This window comes from Rhinolophus hipposideros (genome assembly GCF_964194185.1).
Source record: "Rhinolophus hipposideros genome assembly, chromosome: 2".
Lineage (NCBI taxonomy): Eukaryota > Metazoa > Chordata > Mammalia > Chiroptera > Rhinolophidae > Rhinolophus > Rhinolophus hipposideros.
In genome coordinates this window covers 107,204,471-107,228,322 of record NC_138048.1, presented here as the reverse complement: position 1 = coordinate 107,228,322, position 23,852 = coordinate 107,204,471, and the positions used below count along the sequence as shown (strand labels likewise).

The following is a 23,852-nucleotide window of genomic DNA, read 5'->3' as shown; positions in this document are numbered from 1 at the left end:
GGACATTACAGTGTTTTAGTTTTCTTTTCAATTTAACAATAATACTCATTATTTTCAATTTAGAGGTAACTTCCCTAAAGACACATTGAGCATAATATTTGAAAGTGTATAATGCGCTGTTGAAAAGTGGGTGTGCCCTGCTTCTGACTTTGCAGACACCCAGCTTAGCCAGTGTACCCTTTCCAGAGAGAGCGCTCTCAGCGTGGCGCCCACCATCCTCTGACCTGTCACCTGCCTGGCCCTTCCCATAGGTGACCTTTCCCTCTTAACAAGGGCACAGACTTGCTCACTTTCATGGGGACCCTGTTATTTTGGCCACAGTGGCCGAGAGGCACTGAACAGGCTCTCTGCTGTCGGAGGAGAAGGATGGTGTTTCCAGGCCCCTTGACTGTCCTCACGGGGTTGCAGGACTGCTCAGCCACACTGGCCCCTGCCTAGATCAGGACGAGGACCCCAGTCCTCACGCTCGTGGGTGGCGTGGTCCGACAGGCATTGCCCCAAAGGTTCTAACACGACAAGGCCACAAGGACACCGAGTCCCCCGGGCCGCTGGATATGGTAGTTTGCACACAGAATAGCAGCAGCTCAGTACCTGGCGCAGCGAGGGGCACCGAAGGAGGAATGGAGGAATTCTGCTTTGTTTTAAAGCCAGCTGAAAACCCAGGAGCAGGTAACCAGTGTCTGATGGAATCGCAATGAGCCCGAGAAAGATTCCCACAGGCCAAAGGAGGCATCAGAGCCACAGCACAGCCTCCAGCCTGCGGCCCTTTCAGCTGAGCCGTGAGGAGCGACAGCGCGGTTGGGTATAAGGACCCCACCTGCATACATCCCAACCTTTCACCTGCGCTGGCTGCCTCCCGTGCAGACCCCATAGTCTGGTCAGTGAGAAAGCAACTTGTACAGTGGAGAGAACTTAAACTGGTTAGAAATTAAGCCTCTGAGTAATGGGGGAGGGGAGGGTAATAAGAAGAAAGCTCTTTGCAAAAATCCTGGGGAGATTTATAAAATAATTAGTATTTTTATGATTTAGCTAACGGCTGTGTCTGCCAACATCAAATAACAGCTTTGACTGAAAATACATTTTCACTGTAAAAATAGTAGTGTAGTGAATGGTTTCTAGGTAAAGTTATTTCAGATTTATTAAAATTTTACAAAGGCCGATTTGAGGCTGAACTGCAGGCATCCACTCCTTGCCCTTCTTTCTCGGGCTCTGGCAGCAACCGGCTCTTCCCTAAGGAATGAGCTCAAAGGGCACTCGCACCACCAAGCCTCCCATGACAGGTTCCCTGGGCAGGGGCAGCAGATTCCAAATGGAGAACTGCCTGGGGGGAAGGGAGCAGAAGAGGGAGCACAGACTGCGGGATGAGGGTTCGCTTCAGGAAATCCAAAGCCGGGATCCAAGGGCTCCCATGGGCTGCCCATGTTGGGAGGCAGCTCATTTACAAAGAGTAGATAACAAAGTGGAAAGAACCCACGTGGATAGAGAATGAAGAGAAGGCGGCCTACGGGCACAGCTGACTAGCCGTGAGGGCCCTGAGCTCAGGCGGTCTCAGCTGGTGGCGTTGGCCATGGGGGTTCGGTGCTCTGTGTGTCAGTTTCCTCGGCTCATTTCTCTCAATACCCAATACTCATCCTTCGTCTCCATCTGCTCATAGCACCTAGACAGGGCACCTGTGCTTATGGTCAGGGCAATCCTGGGGGCCCCTCTCCGGTCACTGCTGAGAACAGCAGGAAATAAGCCTTGTTGCAAGGCCAGTGTGTCCCTGTGGACAGTGCAGTCCCCTTGGTACTCTCTTAGCCATGGGAGCACTGACTAGAGGTCCAACCCCCAGCCTCTGAGCCCACCAGATCCCTAAGCAGTCACGTGGCCCTCCAAGTGGGGGTTCCAAGCCACAGTCGGCCATGGCCACACCTCTCCCAACACCTTTGGTTTCCCAAACTTGAGGTGCTATTGTCACAGGGAGAGGGTGATGTGCTTTCTGGCCCGTGATGGGGGGATCAGAAACCATCCTGATGAGCCCTCCTAATACACCTGGTGTCGGAGGCAGCTCCTGGAGCCGGTCACATCCAGGACAGGCTTCCCATTTTGTGTGAAAATGGAAAAAAAATGAGAGGAAGACCTTTGAAGGTGTGTCCCTGCCCTCCACACGAGGGGAATCCCACGGATAGCGCTGGGCCCCCCTGTCAGTCTGTATGCAATATGTCTCTCTGGTTCCAAGCAAATTCACTGTGACAATCTTATTAAAATACAAATACCCCAGTTATGGTCAGTTCCTAGAAAAGTTCTCTCTCTGTCTCTTTTTGGCCATAAAAGGCAACTCAAACTGAAAAGGAAAGGCTTTTACAAAAACGTTTTTATCATTACCCAGTTCTTTGTATAAATTAATTTTGTATAAATTATTTCTGTATTACAAATACACATCTATTCACAATGAGATTCTGAAAAAGGGTACAGAGGACTACTTCAGTAGTCCTCTGTAAAATTATGTTTAACAACGTAATTTTTACTGGCTACTTTGTCTTTTCACTTCATTCCCAATTAGAGTTGGATTCCAAATGCATATTGTTATTTAACATGTCCTGCACGTAAAGTTTCTTTGTTTTCCTAGCATCCTGGTTTGCCTTGGGATGTCCCACGGGATGGGCAGGGATAGCTATCTTGGTATCGCGCAGGCACGAAAGGACCAGCCATTTCCTCCAACCCCCACCCAACCACCATCAACGTAAAACGGCCATTCGGGCAGCACTGAGGCCAGGACCCACTTCGCACCCAAACCGAGCTGCAGAGGCCTTAGTCTACCATGACCCACGATACTGACCTGTGAGGACGAGCCTGCCACCAATGCTCCAGATGCTGTCGGCAGCACTGGACAGGGGAACGTCTGGAATGAGCTCTGCCAGCAGGTACCCGGAGTACCAGGCACACATGGACGCCAATATGAAGAAGAGTACTTTCAGGGTGCCTGGGGATAGACCGGACGGGAAGGTGGATGACCAGGCCAGGCGCCTTCGGCAGCCCCGCTGGATTCTTGCCCACGCCCCCACCCACATGCGTGCACCAATGGCAGCAGGTGCTCTGAAGAGGAATTATTCCGGGGAGGTGGGGGACAGGTAAGGCCCAGAGCCGCCTCGGTGAACCGCCGTGACATGGCTGGGTTTGCTCAGGCCAGGTACGGGAGGGGGACAGTAGCAGATAACACAAACAAGACGTGAACGTTTTTCTGTTTGCTGCTGGTTTGGGTCTTGAGGTTCCTCAAATGCCAACGTCCATGATTCACCAAGCGCCCGTGTGAACCAATATGCCCCACGTGGGCCTAAAAGCCACAACTGGCTCACTCACTCCCTTTGCAACCACCTGACTCTGCTCTGACATTGCCCAAGACCTCCAGAGGGTGGGGGCTTCGTCTGCTTTGTTTATTGCTGCATCAACCAGTGCTCTGTGAGCCTTCGAAGGGTCCCTGTAACACTGGAAGAAGCCCCCAAACCCGTCATTATCATCAGAGACAAGCCTCAAGGTTCCCCACAGCAGGAAGAGCCTGGAGATCATCTTTCTGGTTGGCTGGCTGGCTTCAATGTCCTCCTCTCAATTCCTAAGGAAAAGGCATTACCCACTCCTAGATCTCCGGAGGCCCAGGGGATAGCTCCCTATCCCTTCGCAGGCAATCGGCTGCCTGGTCTTTCTGATTTTACCTCCTAAATAGCTCATGGATCAGGATTACCCAAACTGCCACATGCAGGGACGGCTGCAGCCCCTGCCTAAAAGTCACGGAAGCACCGCAGATGCCAGTAGGAGGCAGGCCTAAGAGCCCAGAGGAGAGGGACAGGGCAGGCAGGCGGTGCGTGGTGAGCTGGGGCCCAACCTGTCTGTGGCTTGGACGTCCGCATCAGGAGCTCAGTCTCTAGGGGTGATTGCAGAGGGGTGGGGGACGCAGGCAGCTGCTCAGACAATGGGCAGCAGGGGGAACTCGTCTTGGGAAAGCTGGGAGCCCAGGGACTCAGGGCTTGGGGAGGAAGTGCATCGAGTCCAGGAACCTTCTGTGATTTCTGTAACCAGGACCTGGACTTTGCTCGTAAGGTAATAAGCCTTCAGCAGCTCACAGACATGTCCTCTCACGTGTTGCCACTCAGAGCACAGGCCAGAAGGCACTGGACTTCCTCCTTGAGTCCCTTGCTAAGTGTGCATGTGTGTATATGTGCGTGTTTGCATGTGCATACACGTGTGTGTGTGTGCGTGTGTCCTGTTCCTCTCCCACCTGCAGATTCTCAGGGGACTCAGGCTGGCCTTGGACACTGACGCTGGAGAAGAAATCATTCCTCAAATCTTCTTACAGTACCCCAGGCTACAGGCCAGGAGGTCCTGGGGTCTCAGTCCAGGGCCCCTCAAGAGGGCACTTCTGAGCCCAACACACTCCTACTGGTGGGATTTGTCCCCACCCGTAGGGACCGGATAAGGTGGAACGAGGAAGCTTGGTCACTGGCAGACTGGCCAACACAAACAAAATGCCCTCGTCCTGGAAGTAGTCACAGATGCACCTCTTGTCCTTGAGGGGCCAGGAGGACTGGGGGACTCAGCAGGACTTGGGGCTCAGCTGCTTTGTGACTCCAGGCTCTGTGGGCCTTGGTGACCACTGGTGTCGCTGTCCTGTCAACTGAGACTTTGTGGCAGAACAGCTGGCAAGTGCCACACCTGCACACCACAGCAAGTTTGCAAGGTAAGCCACCTTTAAAAGCTGACGTGCTGCTGCCCTAAGTTTGAAAAATCAGGGTGACTGGGTGCCCCAGGTGAGGGTGGTTGCAGCTTAACTTTTCCATCCAGTCAATCTGAACGTCCTCCCAGGTCTACCTGGGACAGATCTGACCAAAGTCGCCACTGAAAGGTTGCTTCCAGCAACTTTGCCCGACCTTTGTTAGCTCATAAAATTGAAGGTGACATGGCTCTGAGTTCCTGAGCGTGACATCGCTCACAACCACACACACCTAGATAAACTCACTCCTGGTGTTAGGGCAAAGCTGTAAGTGAGAGGCCCTCACTGCTCATGAATGAATGGTGAGGCTGGGCGTGTGTGTGTGCGCGTGTGTGTGGCAAAGTTGTGGATGGCAAGGCAACCCGACAGTATCCCGCATTTTCCTCGAAGTAACCAGCAAAATGGTACTGTAAGTATGTCATATGGAGATAATGAAAACAATTCCTCAGAGAGCTATCATGGAAGTCCCAAGGGCGTTGTTTTCTTCCCCCAAAAGAGATATATAGCTCCACCCATTTATCCTATAATTCACATGAATTACCAAAACCACTTCATAAATAAATGGTTTTGTAGGAAACCATTTTTGGTTTCACACAATAAATCAAAAATCTTAAAATTTGGCTTTCCTGCCCTTTGGTGGATGGAGCAGGAACGGTGGTGTTTTGAACTTTCGGGAGTGTGACCACACAACCAGAAGCTAGTGTTGGAAATCTTAGTGTCACAAAAACCTCATGGCTAACGATCTGCCATCCAGAGACAGGGAAATGACCTTTAGGAGGCCAAGAGAACTTTCTGGTTTTGTACAGGATTTGCTGCCTTGCAAAAAAGGAATCCAGGGTCCTCAGTTCTAGAAAGAAAACAGCAAAATCCACCAGGAAGAGAGAGCGTGACAGAGGTGGGGTGGTCAACACGGGAACCCCAGACGCACTGGAAAGACAGGGCAGAGGCTACAGTCAGGAAGACAGGACTTGAAAGAGTAAATCACTGATGAAATAACTGGTCTTTTCTTCCCTCTTTCCTAGTTTGCCCCCCAAACATTCTCCGATCTCAAGTAATGAGATAAATGGAAAAAATAATAACAGCCTTATAAAAAGATTCAGTGACCATGGGGCACTCCGTGGTAATTAGTCCCCAGCCACCCATGTCCCCAGCGACCTAACAAGGGCTGTGCCACTGCGCCTCCCTTTTCATAGTTTCCTGGGTTGATCAGCTGGACGGAGCAGTGGCCGACCCCTCACGACCCAGAAGAGCCCCAGGTGGAGCCCCAGGTGGGGCCCCAGGTGCATGTAACCTGCAGCCGGCCGCCCCCTGCTGGCGACCCCGCCGTCACCTGCCCTTCCAGCTCCCTGGGGCCTGTGCTCACCCAGTACCTACTTCGCAGGTACCTGTCCCACTCCCTGGTCCCCGTCGCCCCCGCCATGCACCCCGACTGGGCCGATGGGGACGCGCAGAGGGAGCCCGAGGAAACGCTGTAGGGGGAACCCGCTCCGGACCCCCACCGCCTGGCCTCTGCTGGGCTGGTTTCCCGCTTTCCTGGTCCCGGTCTCGGGGACGACCGGCTCCAGCGCCAGCTCCGCCCTCTGGCCAAGGGCGAGGGGGCCACTCCTTCCCCGCCCAGCCCCTCCCCCTCCCGCGGTGGGGGTCGCACTCACAGGCAGCCCCGGGCCGCATCTTCCGGGTGCTGCGTCCCGTCCTCCTGGCCGCTGGCGGCAGGGCCCGGGCGACCCGGGGAGCCTCCTCCCCACTCTGCGCGGGGCCGGGCGACGCGCCCTGGGGCAGACCGGCGGGGGGGGGGGGCTGGCAGAGGGCGGGCACCCGGTCGGGCAGGTGTGGGCCCGGAGGTGCGGGCGGCGGGCAGGGGCGGTGCCTGGAGGCCGGTGCTCCAGCCCTAGGGCAGGTGCGCTGGGCGGCCTCCGGGAGCTCGGCGTCCCCGGTCCCGCGGCCTGCTCTCTCTGCCCGGCGACGGGGGGCCACAGAGAATGAGCTGGGTTTGTTGTGAAGGGGGGATACAGTGTCCTTTAACGGATGGAGACCCCAAGCCCCCAATTTAATGTCTCACAAGGGAAATGGCTGCAAAGATAAGCACGACTTGAGCCTTTTAAACTCCAAAGCCCTGTCTCAGCAGGGTCCAAGTCCCCCGTGGCCTTGGGCCATCACCATAAGGCCAATCTGGCTACCCCACTGCTCTGTCACAGCCCAGCACATGCTCCAATCCCTTACATATTCAGTAGGTTGTCTTTTCTTCCTGTTGCTCCTTTCCTTCTGTGCAGAAGCTTTTTAGTTTGATGACCTCCCATTTATTTTTGTTTTTGTTTTCCTTGCTCAAGGGGACAGTTCCAAAAAGACACGATTAAGGTTAATGTCGAATAGTTCGCTACTTGTTTTCTTCTAGGAGTTTTCAGGTCTTTTTTAAGTCTGGTTTTATGGTTTTAGGTCTTTTCAGTCTTTAATGTATTTTGACCTTATTTCTGTAAATGGTGTAAGGGAGCGGCCCAGTTTCATTTTTGGAGGGCATGGATCTATCCAGTTTTTTCAACACCAATTGTTGAAGAGACTGCCGTTTCTCCATTGTATATTCTTGCCTCCTTTGTTGTAGATTAATTGCCTATATAAGCAAGGATCTACTTCTGGGCTCTCTATTGTGTCCCATTGATCTACGTGTCTGTTTTTGTGCCAGTACCACGCTGTTTTGACTATTGTAGCTTTGCAGTACCATTTGAAATCAGGGAGCATGATAACCTCTAACTTTGTTCTTTGTTTCTCAAGATTGCTTTGGCTATTTGTGGTCATTTGTGAGTCCATATAAGTTTTAGGATCATTTGTTCTATTTCTGTGAAAAATGCCATTGGTATTATTGAATCTGTAGCTTGCTTTGGGTAATATGGACACTTTAATGATATTAATCCTTCCAACCCATGAGTGTGGTATATCCTTCCATTTCTTTGTGTCCTCTTCAATTTCTTTCTTTAATGTCTTATAGTTTTCAGAGTACAGGTTTTTCACCTCTTTAGTTAAATTTATTCCTAGGTATTTTACCCTTTTTGATGCAACTGTAAACTAGATTGTTTTCTTAATTTCTCCTTCTAATTTTTCATTATTAGTGTATAGAAACACGACAGATTTCTGTATTTTAATTTTGTGTCCTACTTGATGGAATCCATTTATTAATTCTATTCATTTTTTGGAGGATTCCTTAGAGTTTTCTATGTATAATATCATGTCATCTGCAAATAGTGACAGTTTTACTTCTTCCTTTCCAATTTGGGTGCCTTTTGTTTCTTTGTCTTGCCTGGTTGTTGTGGCTAGGACTTCAGTACTATATGATACCTGTCCTAGAATATTCCAAGGAGAAAAGATGTGTCTTAAAGGTAAATCCTTCAGGATAGAAAACAAAACATCTCAATTGCATATGTATGTAACAGTCCAAAAATGCTAAATGGAAGAAATGGAAAGTATTTCTGAAACTCTGATTCACAAGTTGGACTGAGTCGCAGTGTTTGCAGTTCCAAGCTGGGTGGGACGGCCCTTATCCTTTACTGTACCCCTAACTGTCACTCATCAAGCCAAGGGCATTCTGCCTAGACCCCCTCCCATGGAACTGCACCAACCACATTCTCTTTTTTGTCTTCCTATTATATAAAGTACTTGAAAAGATGGCAGCCCTCTTAGCCTCCAGATATCTACCCTGCCTGCAGGGGTGGGGGCATGGTTCCAGGAGGTCTCCTCAAGATGAGTGGGCTCAAGCTTGAAACGCATCATTTGAACACATTTCCTTTGCGAGTCCTTGGAGAACTAAAGATGCACATTTGAAAGGAACAAAGTGCGGCCGAGGTCACCAAATTCCACGCACTTAAATCACCTCACTAACATGAAAATCACCTGGGGACCCCCCCAACCCCCATCCTCCACTCGTACCTGTCTCTAAACCATGAACTAAACCATGTGGAGCACGGTACTCCACAGCCTCTGCCCTTGACTGGTTGACCTTTACAGCACCTAACGGGTCCCCCTACCTGCTGCCACTCCTTTCCGGAGGTCCCCCGCCTGCTGGCAGGGAACTTTTTTGTGAAACCTCCAGGGAGAAGCACAAGGCTCGCCAGGCATTTGATCCCGAAGCGCTCCCCGCTTCTCCGAGGCAGCTTCTGGAACTTTCTGCCTGGGGGCGCCGTGTCTAGGCTTTGGTCCCCCAGGTGGGGCACAGGTGGAGGCCAGCCAGGCTCTCCTGGGTTAGGCAGGGCCTGGTGTTCGCTCCGTTGGGGGAACAGGTGCAGATGGAGGCTCTGGTGTGAGGCCCACTGAGGACTGGGGGCCTGGGAGCGTCTGACCGTCACGTGGACGTGAGCTGCTCGGTCCCCTGACACCCAGCGGCGCCCGCGACCCTCAGGTTCATCGCCACGACCCCCAGGCCGGTCCCCTCCGGCCTGCAGAATCTCGGCCTGGCGTCCCAACTGACCTCCGCCCGGCGGCTCTTACCCAGAGGAAGCCTGCCGTCTCCGCGCGCCATCCCGGCGGAGGCCCGAGCGCCGGGGGCGGGTCTATACTGCCCCCCCGCGGCCGGTGGGCGGCATGTGGAGTCCCTGCGGCCTGGGCGCCGGCGGAGCCAGGTGAAGCATCATCGCAGAGCCCAGGTGTGGTGGTTGGAGCCGTCAGCGCCTTTCCTGCCCCCGCCCCCATGTGTAGTGGGGTCCACCCTGTCCCCACCCTGGTCCTCTTGGGTCTGTCCATCACCGCTTTTCCTGCTGGTAGACCCCAGGAGGGGCACAAGTTGTCCACGGCGGCCTTGGCGGCCCCGCCCCGCTCCCCTAGGCTGCCTTCGGCTGTCCTGGGGGTATGGTTGCTGAAACTGCTCAACCAAACGCCACTCCCTGGGAAGCTGCCCAGGCGAGAAGGACAATCAAAAGGGTGGGCCGTTGGAAATGGCCCACTTTGGGTAGCACGTGGCTCTCTGGGCCAGCAAGCCCCATTTGGTGCTCTGGCTATCCACCTGCACGCATCTCCTGTGGCTTTCTTCAAGGCAGGGCTCGGCCCTCTCACTGCGATCCTCAGCCCTGTTACAATAGTGTGTCATTTAAAAAATAAACGAAAAAATAAGGTTTGAGGAGCCTCGGTTGAAGTCCCTTAGAATTATTTCCCATATTAAATTGTTTCTGTGAAAATGCTTCCTGAGTTAGTTCTGATCAGTTCCCCCCCTGTCCCCCAGATACTTTCATGCATGTGTTGTAAAGTGAGGTTAATGACTTCTTTGCATGGCAGTCGTACCTGCTGGCCTGGGGGTTCCTGGAAGGCAGAGACTGGGCTTCTTTCTTTATAGCCCCAATTCCCCGCACAGCGTGGGGCATTCAGGAATTAAATGTGTTGAATGAATGGCTACTAAAATGCCACGGCTTCACTTAGTTCAACTCCCTCAAGCAGTTTTTATTTCCAATGTAGTTGTATGAGGCAATTAGGCCTTCTGTAACAAATCCCACAGACCAGTGGCTCAAAGAATAGACGTTTATTTCTCCAGTTCTGGAGGCTACAAGTCCAAGATCAACGTGCCTGCAGATTAGGTTCTTGGTGAAGTCTCTCACTGGTTTGCAGACAGCTGTCCTCCCACGTGTGCTCACGTGACCTCTCTGTGAGCCAGAGAGAACTCTGGTATGTCCTTCTCCTCTTATAAGGACACGAATCCTATCACAAGGGTTCCACCCTCATGACCTTATCTAACCCTAGTTACCTCTCAAAGGCCCCCATCTCCAAATATGAGGTATGATCACGAAATACAGCAAATGTTTAAATAAAAACATTTTTATTACACTAAAAGGCTGGGAGGCAGAGGTGGACTCGTGGGCACAATCACAGCAGCTCTCCCAGAATGAAACCAACACACTCTTGCCAAGTACACAGTACAGAAGTGGATCTCAATGCTCACACCTAGTATGGTTAATTCTGGAGATTTAAAAATGTTTTCATGAGATTGTAAAAAGCGTAGAGTAATACAGACAAGCAACCATGCATTCACTGATCCAGAAAAGAGTTATAATCGGGGCCCTGTTTCTGCAGGTACCAGATTCAACCAACTGCAGATCAAATATATTTGAAAAAACAAATTCCAGAAATTTTTTTCTGAATCAATATCTTGTTCCTAAACGATACAGTGTAACAACTATTTACATAGAATTTACATTGTACTGCGTATTATAAGTAATCTAGAGATGGTTTAGAGTATATGGGAGGATGGGTGTAGGTTATATGCAAATACTTCGCCGTTTTACAGAGGGGACTTGAGCACCTGTGGATTTTCGTACCTGAGGGGAGTCCTGGAACCAATCCCCTGTGGATACTGAGGGACAACTGTAGTCTCATTGTCCCCAAGTAAAGCACAGTGTAGGATTCTGGTGGAACAATGATGACCACACCCACTGCCTGCTTCCCAACGGGTGGTGACGGTCAGGCTGGGATACAGGCCAAGCCAATCAACATCATTTGGGGAGTGCTTGGTTTTCATCCCATCTCAGGAGGACCTGGAGGGCTTCCAGGGGGAGGTGAGGCGGGGCTGGGGTCTGAAGGATGAGAGGCAGTAACCAGGTAGGGTGTTTACTGAAGGTGGGGTTAGAGGAGAGGGTATAATCTAGACCTTGCTACTTAATGGGGTCCCGTGGACCAACAGCATCACTGGGGGCTTGTCAGAAAGTCCCTGCCCCAGACTTATAGAATCAGAATGTGCATTTGAGCAAGATCCTGGTGGTGATTTATATGTGCATTAAACCTGGAGAAGCCCTGACCTAGAGAATTCTGTGCAAATAGAATCTAAAAAGTCTCGGGGGCAAGAGAGAATCCGGGGCCAATATGGGCAGACAGCACGTGGGCAGGTGGGTGAGACCAAGAGAGAGAAGTTTGAAAACAATTGCTCTAGTCCCATCCCCTCCAGAGTGAGTGAGGCCAGCAAGACTGAGATGTAGCTCTCCCAGAATGACACTTATCCAGGTCAGTGTTCTTTCTTCTTTTCCCTCTATTGCAGTGGTCCCCGTGTTTCCAGTGAATGAAATGCAATCCATAAACAAGACATTGATTCAGAGACTGTGGGCAGAGAAGAGGGCTCTGCTTTCAGTGTTTGGCACTCTGGGCCATGGGTGTGAATGTCTGTCTGCTCGAATGTTTCTTCCTCATGTAGGCAGAGTTTAGCTGACCAATTAAAGCATCAACCGCCCTGAAGGCAGAGAAAACTTAAAACCCTAAGTTAAAAAGGGGCCAAGGAAATGCAGTACAGTTCACAAAATGCGTGATACACAGAAAACAATCTTACCAATAAGCAGATGCCCCCCCAAATTAGCAGGGATTTAACAAATCCTATTACTGAAAGTCAGGTGACCAGTCTCATCCCCTGCTGAGTGTGGGTTTGGTTATCATTACAGGAAAAGCATCCAGTAGGGCACAGGCCTGACAGACCCTCTGTTTCCTATAACACAGGGACGCTGTCTGCTCCAGCCATCTAATGAAAGATCCAAAGAAAAAGTGAATGTAGGGAGAACACAAGCACAGAGGTAACATATCAGCATTCCCTGGCCCTGACACTATTCAGTCAAGACACTAATTGGATATTGGATGGTGGCCACGCAGGAGTCTGGGGTCCAGCTGGTCCGTACTCGTAAGCTGGGACGTCATCACTCTTCCGCCGTGGCTCAGGACCATTTCTGCCTGGAACCTGTGCTGGGCTGAGCCAGCTTCCTCCTCGCTCATGCACTCAAGCCTCATCTGTCGAGCACCTGTTACTCTCGGCAGCACTGATTCAGCTGCCCCAAGCAGCTGGCATGACTGGCATTTGTTTGGTGGCTTGGAGGCTGTTGTGTGCCAGTTTTTACATCATTTGATGGTTGTTCCTGACACCAGGTATGGTGCCAGAATGCAGGGTCCTGAGAGACTGGAGTGTGGCCCACCTGTTGTGAGTGAGGCAGATTTGGGTCATACGGGGGCTGGCCTTGAGCACGCGAATTTAGATTTTCGTCCTGCGGCTGCAGGGAGCCATGCAAGTGTTTAGGCTGGGAGTGGTACAGCCTCATAGAGAAGGTGGATTCAAGGTCAGGGAGGCAGAGCGCTAGGAGACCAATAAGAAAACTAACTCAGGAATCTAGAAAACAGATCATGAGAACAACCTTAGTGAGGGTGCAGAGATTTGAGATGTGTAGGCGGTAGTCCCAGGAGAATCAGTGAGCAGTTCAGTGTGGGGAACTGAGGAGAGGCAGGAGATAAGAATGACTCAGGTTTCCTGCCCAGGCTGTGGGTGTGGGGGGTGCCATCCATTAGGACAGAAATGAAAACAGAACAGGATGAAGTATGAGGAACAGAAAGAAAATAATGGGCAAAGTTTCTCAATTTATTTTTTAATGGTATTTTCTGATGATAAAAATACTATGTACTTAGGAAATACAGAATTTTAAAAAGAATACTTAAATCACCTGTACTTCTGTTAGACAGAACTTCTTTTAACTTCTCGGTGTACTACTTTCCAGACTTCGGTCTCTCTTTCTGTATGTGTGGGTGTGTGTATGTGGGTGTTGGTGCGCATTTAAAATGGTTGGTCTCATGGCCTAGACACTTTATATTATTTTTTCTTTTACTACAATATAATCATTTCTTGATCTTTAAATTACTAAAATATATTTTAAATGGTAGAAACTATACAACTCACAATACTGACCAAGGGAAGTAGGAAGCAAGTTCAAAGGTGAAATAAATCATTGATTCTCATCTACGACGGCTGAGAGCCAAAAGAAATAAAATAAAGCTGCAAATCCAGCAAGAGAAGTGAACGCATAGAGCACAGTACAAAGATGAATATTAAGACTGACTAAAATCAGGGGGTGGCAGAGGAGGGGACGAGAGGGGACGAGATGCTTGTCGGTCATTTCTCACAGAGGGGAGCTCATAGTGTTGCATAAAGAGTAAGACTGAAGGGCTCTCTCTGCCATTGTATAAGGCTATAATTACACGAATAACCACTATACAAAAAGCACAAGCTCTCTTGGGTAGAAGAACTCTACAAAAAAAAAAACAAGTAAAGCAAACAGGTCACACGGTGAAAGAAAAAAATAAACTACACAAATGTGAACATGAAACATAACAGTGTGACAGAAATGACATGATTTTGTCCTGGGAGGGGGATTGTCCTCCTATATATATTAAAATCACATTAGGTGACAGTTAACTAAAACAGTGGGCACCAGTGCAAAAGCAGGTACGCACATGGGATCAGAAGAGACCAGAAATGGCCTCTAGTTGGCAATTCATCAATAGGATCAAGCCTCATGTAGCAAACACAGTGTGGATATGTTATCTAGAAAAAGGGACATATGGGGGCTGCCTCTGAACGGTAGGAGCTACAGGTGTGTACAGGTGAGGCAGGTGACTGCTGCTTGTGTGACAAGCCTCTTGACGTCATTTGAATTTTTAATAATGTAAATGTATTACTTAAATAAAAATTCATTTAGAAATCCCTAAATCATCCCCTTAGTCCATGATTCCTACTTCTTGGAGTGAATTCCATATACACGTTAGACTCTTAAATTCTATACTCATATTCATATTAATATATTTCTCTTTAAAAGAGGAAGCAATATTGATGTAACATCCAGCAAATTGCTTTACTAGCTCTACAGTAGTTCCGGGTGTGTCCACATTTCTGTTTCTTTAGGACAGATTTCTAAAAGACGGATTGATTCAGATGACTTGGGTATTTTAGGGCTCTCTGGAATGGTTGTTCCAATGTACATTTTCCATCAGCACAGAAGGTTGCTACTGCTTAGGCAGCTGTCATTGCAATCTTTGTTCATTGGATTTTTAACTCCTTAAAATTTTGCATGCGTTATTCCTAAGACCCGAGCACTTGTCATGTTTCTTGACCCCACTGTTTGTATCCCCGCTTTTGTCCGCTTTTGCATATGGCGTTTGCATGTTTTTTTACTGGGCTTTCAGGTTCCACTTTGTTGCTGTTTTAAGGGGAGCTGGGATTGGTGAGACACACAGAAGCAGAAATGATGGTTGTGAAGAAGTCTGCCATACTCTCAGATCTCTGCAGGGCTACACAGGGAAGCAGCGGGGGTAGGGGCAGGAGAGGAGGTGGAGGGGAGAACAAGAGCCTTTAGTGTGGTTTCTGCAGGTAGGCATGGGTGAGGCAGGGCAAGAGGCTTAAGATTGGCTAGGCTGAATAATTGCAGCAGACTCTGGGGCCCAGGGGCTGTCCTTAATTGTCTGGTACCTGACTGGGGTGACAGAGCAGGTGGATAAAGCAGGTGGTTGGGGGTGGGCTCAGGATCGGCTGATTTGCATTAGAAAGGCTCCCCCAGGTGAGTTGCTTGCTCTCTCTAGGAACTTGCTACCCCCGGAATCCAGTTCCTCCAGGGTCAGCAGGGTCCCAGATGTCAAAGCATCAGAATACAGAAAATAAAAGACGTGCTTTTATTCAGCTGGCTTATCTGAATGCGATTTATATGCAAAGGACAGTGGGCCTTTTTGGTTTTGTTTATTTTTACCCCGGTGACCACTTAAGACCTCTGCCTATGGAATGTCATCCTGTAGAGGGAGACCTTCCTTTCCCCTGCCCCTTGACAGATTTCTCTGGATCTGTCCTTTTTGTGTCCTGACTTCCACCCCAAGGTTAAAGAAACACTTTTAGTAACGTGTATCTGATAGGGCTGTTTTGATCAAACGTCAGAATATATCTAACTTGCATGGCCAGAATTTGTTGTTCAGTAAATGTTAACTCCGTCCTTGTATTTGTTACAAATGTTTTCTTCAGTATTTACCCTCACAGCATTTTGATTTTAGCAAACACCATTTTTAATTTTTAAAAATAATTTTCTTTTCAATTCCAATTTTTAACCTTATAAAGACAATAGCATAGTGGGTCTTGTCATCAGACATGCTGGCGTTTTGAATCTGGATTCTGCACTGACAGGAAGAACCTGGAGACTTTACGGCACCGCTGTGTGACTCAGTTTCCTTCCTTGTGGGACAGACAGGTAGACAGGCCAGTGCTGGAGATGCACGTTGGGGGATTACCTCCAAGATTTGCTAGACGTCTGGCCAGCATATTTTGCAGACTGTATTTTAGAGATGAATGGAGTGGACATCTTTGGATAGTTGCTGGTATGTAGTTTAATGACATACTTGACACACTTGATAAAAGCTGCCTATGAAAGCCACACAGAATGGAAAAAAAATAATTAAAAAGTAAAAGCACCAATTTCACGCCACAAAGTTTTACAACAGCACCGCCTAGTGACGAGCACGCAAAATCACATGTGCAATGCCCCCCAGTGTATGGATGGGAAAATAGGATAAACCTGCATAGAAAACAAAAGTGAAACTCAAACCCCTTCGTTTTTAGGAAGCAAATACTCTATTCTGTTTCTCCAGTAACTGTTGCTTCATCTCCTAATGGTTTGAAATCCACCCCCCCCCCTTTTTTTTTCTTGTCTGGGTACGGTCAAACAAAAAGTGTCCAGTCATGGAAAGAAGCGTACTTTTTAAGGATTGGTACAGCAGCTAGTAGATCATGGCTCATGTCCATCTCCATTAAGGATTTCTGCTTCACTTGGTGCACACTCCTCTCTAGAGACCGACCCATTCAGCCAGCCCTTGTGCTTCTGGCAGAAGTGAGTCAGTACCGCAGCAGGTGAGACAGTGTGGTGCACAGAAAGGTTTGCTTTTGCAGGCGGGCAGAGCTGGGTCCATTTCCAGGGCCAACACTGTTCTGGCTGTGTTTTCCTGGGCATGTGCCTAGGAGCTGGTTCCTTGTCTGTAGAATTTGGAGAACAGTTTCCTTGCAGTGTGGCTGTGGGAGGGGGCTGCGCAGGTGTTCCCCATCGACCACATTCAGTCGCCAGGCTGAGTACCCTGTCTCATCCTTATGACCCCCTCCATGTGCTCACTGGGTATCTTTGCTACTGGCGCTGTCTCCACTCCCAGGATGGGTCTCACATTCTAGCATACTTTATTTCCCTCCCATTTTCAGTATATTTTACGTCTTGATAATTGAGCTGGGACCCTCCCTGCATTCAATTTGACCCTTCATCCTTTCCAGGAACCTACATAAAGTAGTGGAGGAAGGAGGACCATGACGCGTCATTAACTGTAACTTCAGAAGTGTGACTTGAACTAAGTAATAAAGAAATTTCCAAACCCAACAAGTTGGAAGTGTTCTTTATTCAAACCAAACTCTTTCATTTCCTTTACCATATATTCTTAAATTGGTGGAACATACAAGTATAAAAATAACACACAAGTATAAAAATAAGATGATCTTAGAAAACTCCAGTTCTGAAGGGCACAGTACTTTGGACGTGGCTGTGTCGTCATTTCCAAGATGGAGCAAACACTTCTTTACTCCGACCCTTGGTCTCGTCACAACTTTAATTTAAATCAACGCGGTGTCCTCAAAATAGAAGAATGTCCCAAAAGGGAAATATAAAATGATCTGAAGCCTTTTCAAAAATACAAGTTACACTTAAGAGTTGTGTATTAGAGGCTATTAATCTGGAATACACACATCAATGCGAAGCATGACATCTAGTGTTTGTTTCAGGGAGAGGTCTGCAGCTCTTCAGCCAGCACAGAAACACCACGAGTCCAGGAGCAAAGTCCTCCTTTTTAAGAAAAAAAAGGAGCGTCTGCTTTCAATGCCTGAACATAGGGATTTAAAACTTTAAATATATTTAGTGGTACAAATTAACGGAAGTAGGAGGTGGTACATCATTTTCAATTGCAAACATTCATCTTTATTACATGATATGTTTTATTCTCTTTCCTCTCATCGGTACTAATTCCAACACTAAATACAATTAACAACCTCACTGATGAGAACGTTACATCTACAACTAGGAAAGGGAGAAAGTTCTAAGTTGGTACCGCTAGCAACAAAGAACACAAAATTGTATGAGAAGCTGGAGTTAAGGGAGTTTACTTGTGGTGGTTTTCATTATAGAATAATAGATCCTGAATTAACTGTGATCATTTTTTTCCTTTATCTCAAAAAGATAACCTTTTCATGTTCTCTTAACTTTCATCCAGAAGCATTAACTTCAAATAATGAGAAGTTCATGTGAAATTTCACTCCAACAGATAAAATGAAGCTGAAACCTTAGTGAAATCAGGACTTTCAACAACCTGCACATACAGCATTTAATAGAGAAAAGAATAAGGCCTGTCTGTTGGAGACACTGGCCTTCTCGCGATGGTCTGAGCTGTGTTTGCATCATGAATAAAAATACTTCTATTCCAACTGAAATGAAGAAAATGCTGTGGACAAACATCGCTACTGAAAAAGGCTGTTTCAAAGGTGCTGGAGGTTTCAAGTCTCCTTTTAGTGATGCCATTAAGATGACAGCTGGGCTCAACTTCCGTGAAATCTATTTTATAACTCTATAATTTGGAATTACATAATTATACATCTTTATTGGCAAAATATTCTACTCAGATTGATCAGTGTGGGGTACAGCTGTGTAGAACCGACAATTTAGACTTCACCCAGTTGCTCTTATACAAATAGTTTTCCATCTGTAAAGGGAACCATCCACTTCCAGCACTGCCCCATAGGTACAGGCAAACTTGGTCCAGCAGACATCTAGGGGCCGGGCAGATATCTTACCACCATACCCTTCCTGTATCCTGAGGTGCTCACTGGACATACCTGGAATCGTTGCTTTGGCAGTGATGGGCCAAGAAGCACCTGGAGACTTTATATGGGACACACAGGGCCCTCGGACGCCTGAGATCAGGTGCCCTGGGGTCACTCTTGCCATGGGCTGGATCTGAGTTTAGCAGGAACCTTTATGTGCCTCTTGGCTGAGCCTGCGTGACTGGGCACATGTTAAGAGAAGGTGTGTTGTTCAGTCACACAGCACAATGCAGTTTAGAAACACTGGACATCTGCATGTAACATCTGTTGTAAGAAACGCAGAGAAAACTTGGGGGCAGGTGAGAAAACACTGTGTTGCTTGAAGTGTGTGTCATGACCCTCGTGTTTAAGCCCAGTAACTAAGGGGACTACAGGTTTTGCAGACGCTGATGTTCCTAGGAGGCCGGACTGCTCTCATGTTCACGTTCCACAAATATGGCTGACCGCCGCATCAGGCTGTCTTCACTGGCCCAGGATGAGTCTCACCAGGGTGCTTGCCCAAGGCTGGACACGATCTTTGTGTTCACTAGACTCACCTGGGGACCTACTGAGTGGCACTGACTGAATCACACCAGGTGAGTTCCAGGATGGCATGGACCTGCAGGGAGGTAGTGGCCCAAGGGCCACACTGCTGCCCAGGGGCTCCGAGGCTGACAGCAGTGACACGAGGGGGCCTGGTCCCCCTTCAGCTCTTCTTTCTGGAAGTGTCTGTGGCAGGTGTCACCAGAGGGAGTGTGGTACGAAGCTGTGGGGCTCTGCATCAGCAGGCTGCGATGGAAATGGCTGCTTCCGAGTTGCTCCGACTTTTATTATGACTGTTGGGGCAGCTGCTGCCGGGAGCCCTTCTCAGATGCTCAAACCCCAAGGGGACGTGGCCAAGGCCCCTTTGGCTCCAGCCTCTTCCTCCTGCCCTATGAACTTCCCAGTACACAGCCCTGACCTGCCGCTGAGTTTAGGCGTCTCTAGAGTTCAGGCATCTCTCATTTTTGGTAGAACAGAGGTATTCTAGATAGCACTGCAGAGCATGTCTCTGCAACACATTATAAATCCTGAGGCTCCTTTGGAAAACTCCTAAAAAGCAGGCTGTGCAAAAAACTCAGGGTGAAATGGGTTGCCTATGCCATCCTGGGGTGTTCTTAGCTTGTCCACACTTTTGTGGTAATTTGCTGGCAAAGGGATATGATTTCTTACCTCGCCTTCCTCCCCAGATTCTAGAATTTTCCAAGTCCCAACCATCCTCTATATTCTGTTCCTTGAATGAAGCAATCTTCATCCTGGGCCAGTGAAGGTGTCCGTGCTACCTTCTCTCCCTTTGTCTGTGCTGACATCAGGCATGTGACTCCAGCTTGAATATTCCTGAAGTTCTGGGTTTGTGGCTGTGTGAAATAAATCATACCCCCCACTGATTCAGCAACCTCAAGGGTAAAAGAAATATGAGGATTCCTAGAATGAAAGCTACTTTCCCAAAAGAGTGAATTCTGCTTATTTTGTTACATGTTTTTGATAATTTATTTTCCTTCCCTGCTTTCAAAATGTATTTTTCCTGTTTGTTGTTTAATTGGTAAGTGGCCATACATTCAAGTCCAAAATTCTTAAAACCCACCAGCAATGTACACAATAACTTCTGGTGTGTGCAGTTTTCTTGGCACTAAATACCTAGTGTTGCTTTCGGAAAACCCCCTAATTTTTACATTTTATGGTGTTTAGTTGTTTTTCCTAAAAAAGAAAAAAAATCTTAGCGGCAGGTTTTTCCCTGTGAACAGTTCTGAAGTCAAGTCTAGTAAGTTTGTGCAAGAGAAAACACACTGGGATTTCACCCAATTATTTGGTTTCCACTAATAAGGACAAAGTCTGTGAAACTGGATTATTGCTGTCGATGGAGCAGGCTGTTGGGCAGTGATTTATTCCCAATGACATCGCGTGGCACGAGGCCAGAATTTAGAACCAAACCATGTCTGGCAGCTCTACCACGTGGGGGCCCAGTGAGAGGAAATTAAAAAATTTTCACTCTCTTGGGGAACCTATTAAACAATGAAATACTCCTTTCTCGCCTCTTAAATGAGATAATGCAATCCCCAAACAACAAACGTTTTGCAAAATCTATGACCCCAAGCTCTGCGGAGTGAATGCTGCCTTTTATCATTTTGAACTGCTAATAATCCCCCCCATCTCTCTCTGACGAAAACCTCTGCGTTTCATGATGAATCAGGTAAAATCCTTCCGAGTTGGATCTCTGCTGTCAAATGCAAGGAATCTGTTTAACACTAGGTACTCATTTTAGGGTCGGAAGAAAAAGGAGATGGTGTGTGTAAAGGCCAGAAGACCTTTAAAGTGCCAATCATTTGTGAGACTTTTACATTCCTGAGGAAAAAGATGAACTCACTCCCTAGCTCATTTCTTGCTATTTTTTCAGAGTTTCAGTTACTGAAGACAGGATTTCATTTCAAGCTTCCGAATAATATATTCATCAGGAATATAAAGCATCGCCCTATTTAAAAAATACATTGTTTGTGGAGAAGTATCCATTTCCCATTAGAGAGTTGACAAGGTTTTGACAACATAATGCTAAGTTGCATTTTTTTCCAGGAAAGAACCATCTTCCAACATGTTCCACAGTGTGTTACTGGGTAAAAATGTTGACACCCTCAAATGGTTGCTACTTCCTTTCCTGCTCAAAGCAAGCCTCCTGGAAGGTTTTCCCAGCTAAGTCTCAATTTACATAGCTCGAGGAGGTGGGTGTCGCTAACAGGGTTTTGACACAAGGTCCAATTTTCAGCAGCAAAGCATGCCAGGAAAATATCCCACATTCAATTGCCTATTTCATTCTTGTTGCTAAGTTATGCTTTTGTAATTTCAGTATTTCCATTAAAATGTCACGTCCAATGACAGCAGAGATGAAAAGGTAGAGAGATTTGATAGGAAATACAGAGAATTATAGCAAACTTCATTCAAACACCCTAGCTTGAAATCTAACTTGCTATTATGGATTCTGGGAAAGGTGCCTGCTAAGAGGCTGTGATAGAAATGTTCCGAGCTTAGAAACGTAACATGGGAAAATGGAACAGAAGAAGCCTGCACGAAGAAACAAGGAGCAAAACCAACCAGGTCATAACTGCAGTTCCTTCTTTTTATTCCGCGGGTTTAGGTTTTTCACAGCAAGGGGAAAGGCACTTTCTCTGGGTGTTGCCTTCACTTCTGTGCCCACAAAAGTGGAACCAATTGGTAGGAACCAATGAAATAGCCACTAGGACAAGAAGAGAATGAGACTTCCAGAGATTTCTAACTCTGAAATTCATTTAAAATGATCACCTCTCAATTAGCTGAGACCAGATGTGATAATGAGTATCTGATAACAAGATTTCTCCTACCATCCCATCCCCAGAGGGGCTGCTTGAACTGTATTTTGAACACTTAAGATTTATGTTCTTCTCCACAAGTACCTGTGAGAGCTGGAGAGTTTTTTAGGATACCTTGACACATATAAGTGACCCCATATCTCTTTGGCATGGTCGTATATTCCTCAATATGGAGGTGACCCTGGGATCCAGTGAGCGGAGCAGATGGCTGAAACATCCAGATGCAGACTATTTTGAACACAAATAACACTCCAGCCGGAGGAGATACTCCACAGTTAGCCCTTCCAGTGGAATTTTATTATATATCCAACTCATTGCAATAGCAAAGCAAAGTGAACATTGAACTTGGCACACAAACAAGAGAGAAGGGTTACTGGCTTTGAACCCTTCTCCTAATTATGTCAGGTCATATAAGGCTGATTACATCGACTTACAGGTTTCTGATTTTCTCTGGCAAAGGCCTCAGATTATAGCAAGAGGCGATTTCCCCAAATAAGGATACCACTGCAAACCCACGTCGGCACCAAAGATTGGACACGCCAAAGGGAAGAAACATGTGGGTCAACCTCTCAACAAATCATATTTGTTTAAGCTGATTCACATGGGCCTGCTTGACTCTAGGGGGTTGTGCAAATGGAAACACATGATTTCAAGGCATGGGAATAACTATAAGTTCCGCTGAATACTCTGTAGGTCTTGTATCTTCTTTCCCAAGCATTTAACCATTTCCCTATTTCCCAAAAAGGTAACAATCAACCTACCTTCGGGGAAGACTTGGAAAAAGAAACAACTAAGCTACTGAAATGGAATTTGTTTTTCTCATTGAAGCACTTTGTTTTTTTAAAATTTTAAGTAAGAGTAAGCATATACGGTAATGATCAGCGTGGCGACAGAACTTCTCGTGTGCGGTTCAGCGCCTGTTCTGTCTGGCCTGTTGGAATGAAGATCCTTCTAGGTGAGGGCAACGGCTGGACCCAGGCTGCTTGTACCCCCACCCAGGTACAGGACCCTGGGCAGAGTCTCAACAGAGGTAGTTGTTTCACTTTTATACCGACACTACTACAGAAGGATCGAGTACAAAAGAATAGGCTTCCTTCCCACTCCACCATGATGGGCAGAAAGTCTTCCATCTTCAGAAGAGGCTGGTGAGGACCTTTGGGTGATGGTCTCCTCTGAGTGGAGTTTTCTCCAATCCAGGCCACAGAGAGACCCAGAAAAGGGGCCTGCTGCTCTGTTTCCAACTGAGAAGGGTAGGAAGGTTATATCACCAAGCCCCAGGCTGCTTCTCTTGCCATGATATTGCGAGCCTTCTTGTACCGCTCGGATCTGGGTTGAAGCCTGGTACAAAATACCCTTAAATGCAATTAATGCACAAAGGTTCCCATTAGCTACAAGGAGTTATAAACTATATGTACTCATTTCTCCAGAGACGGGAAGGAGGAGAATTAGCCACATCTTGCTTTTTTATTTGGTGGCACATCTAGACAGTTTCGTATACCAGTCACATACGCCTGAAGCCCAATTCACTGTTTTGGTTTAGAAGGAGGTGTTTTTTATTGTCATTTTGTTGGAAGTAGGGACGAAGAAGGAAGCTTTAAAATCAAGAATCAAAATACAGTGAATGCGGAAGGCATCTGAGAGCAGGACAGACACTTAAGACTAGTGGACACAGGAAGGAACCTTGCCTTTAACCCCTGCCTGCTGCACTTGAAATTTAATTGTCTTAGTAGCTGAGTTCAAGATTGATCAAGTGCTGGCTTTGCTTGTTACTTCCAGCGATGCCGGACAAGAGAGGACTCATCACTGACCACCTCAGGGTCTCGAGGGAGATGCCGACACCGGAACGGAAGGAGCAGCAGGATGATTAAGACAACAAGGATGACGCCACACACGCTCATTAGCGTATAGGAGACGATCCACAAAATGGGCTCATTCAAAGGCAGGGTGGGGACACAGTTGCTGGCTATGTCGTCTGTTGAGAAAGGCCCAGAAATTTCAGACACCGGAGCACCTGCAATTTCTGAGGAGACAGAAGGGGAAAATCCACAGCTATGACATGAGCAGTCCACCTCTAACCTGTGGCCCAAGAGCCAATCCC

General features: G+C 47.7%; 2 protein-coding genes across 3 annotated transcripts in view; both read right to left on the bottom strand.

Annotated features, from left to right (window-relative positions):
- Positions 1 to 6,509, bottom strand: part of FAM3B (FAM3 metabolism regulating signaling molecule B) — a 30,523-nt gene extending 24,014 nt beyond the window's left edge. Inside the window, exons 1-2 of one of the 2 annotated variants that reach the window (XM_081074561.1) lie at positions 6,397 to 6,509; positions 2,819 to 2,962 (exon numbers count right to left, since the gene is read on the bottom strand). In XM_081074561.1, coding sequence (XP_080930687.1) covers positions 2,819 to 2,962; positions 6,397 to 6,415 — 163 coding nt within the window. In that variant the 5' untranslated portion in view covers positions 6,416 to 6,509. The remainder of the gene's footprint in view (positions 1 to 2,818; positions 2,963 to 6,396) is intronic. The other variant, XM_081074560.1, reaches the window with a different exon arrangement.
- Positions 6,510 to 17,541: 11,032 nt separating this feature from the next.
- The window catches only part of BACE2 (beta-secretase 2), an 88,762-nt gene continuing 82,451 nt past the window's right edge, over positions 17,542 to 23,852 (bottom strand). Inside the window, exon 9 of the mRNA XM_081074545.1 lies at positions 17,542 to 23,774. Within this exon, the coding sequence (XP_080930671.1) occupies positions 23,521 to 23,774 (254 nt within the window). The 3' untranslated portion in view covers positions 17,542 to 23,520. The remainder of the gene's footprint in view (positions 23,775 to 23,852) is intronic.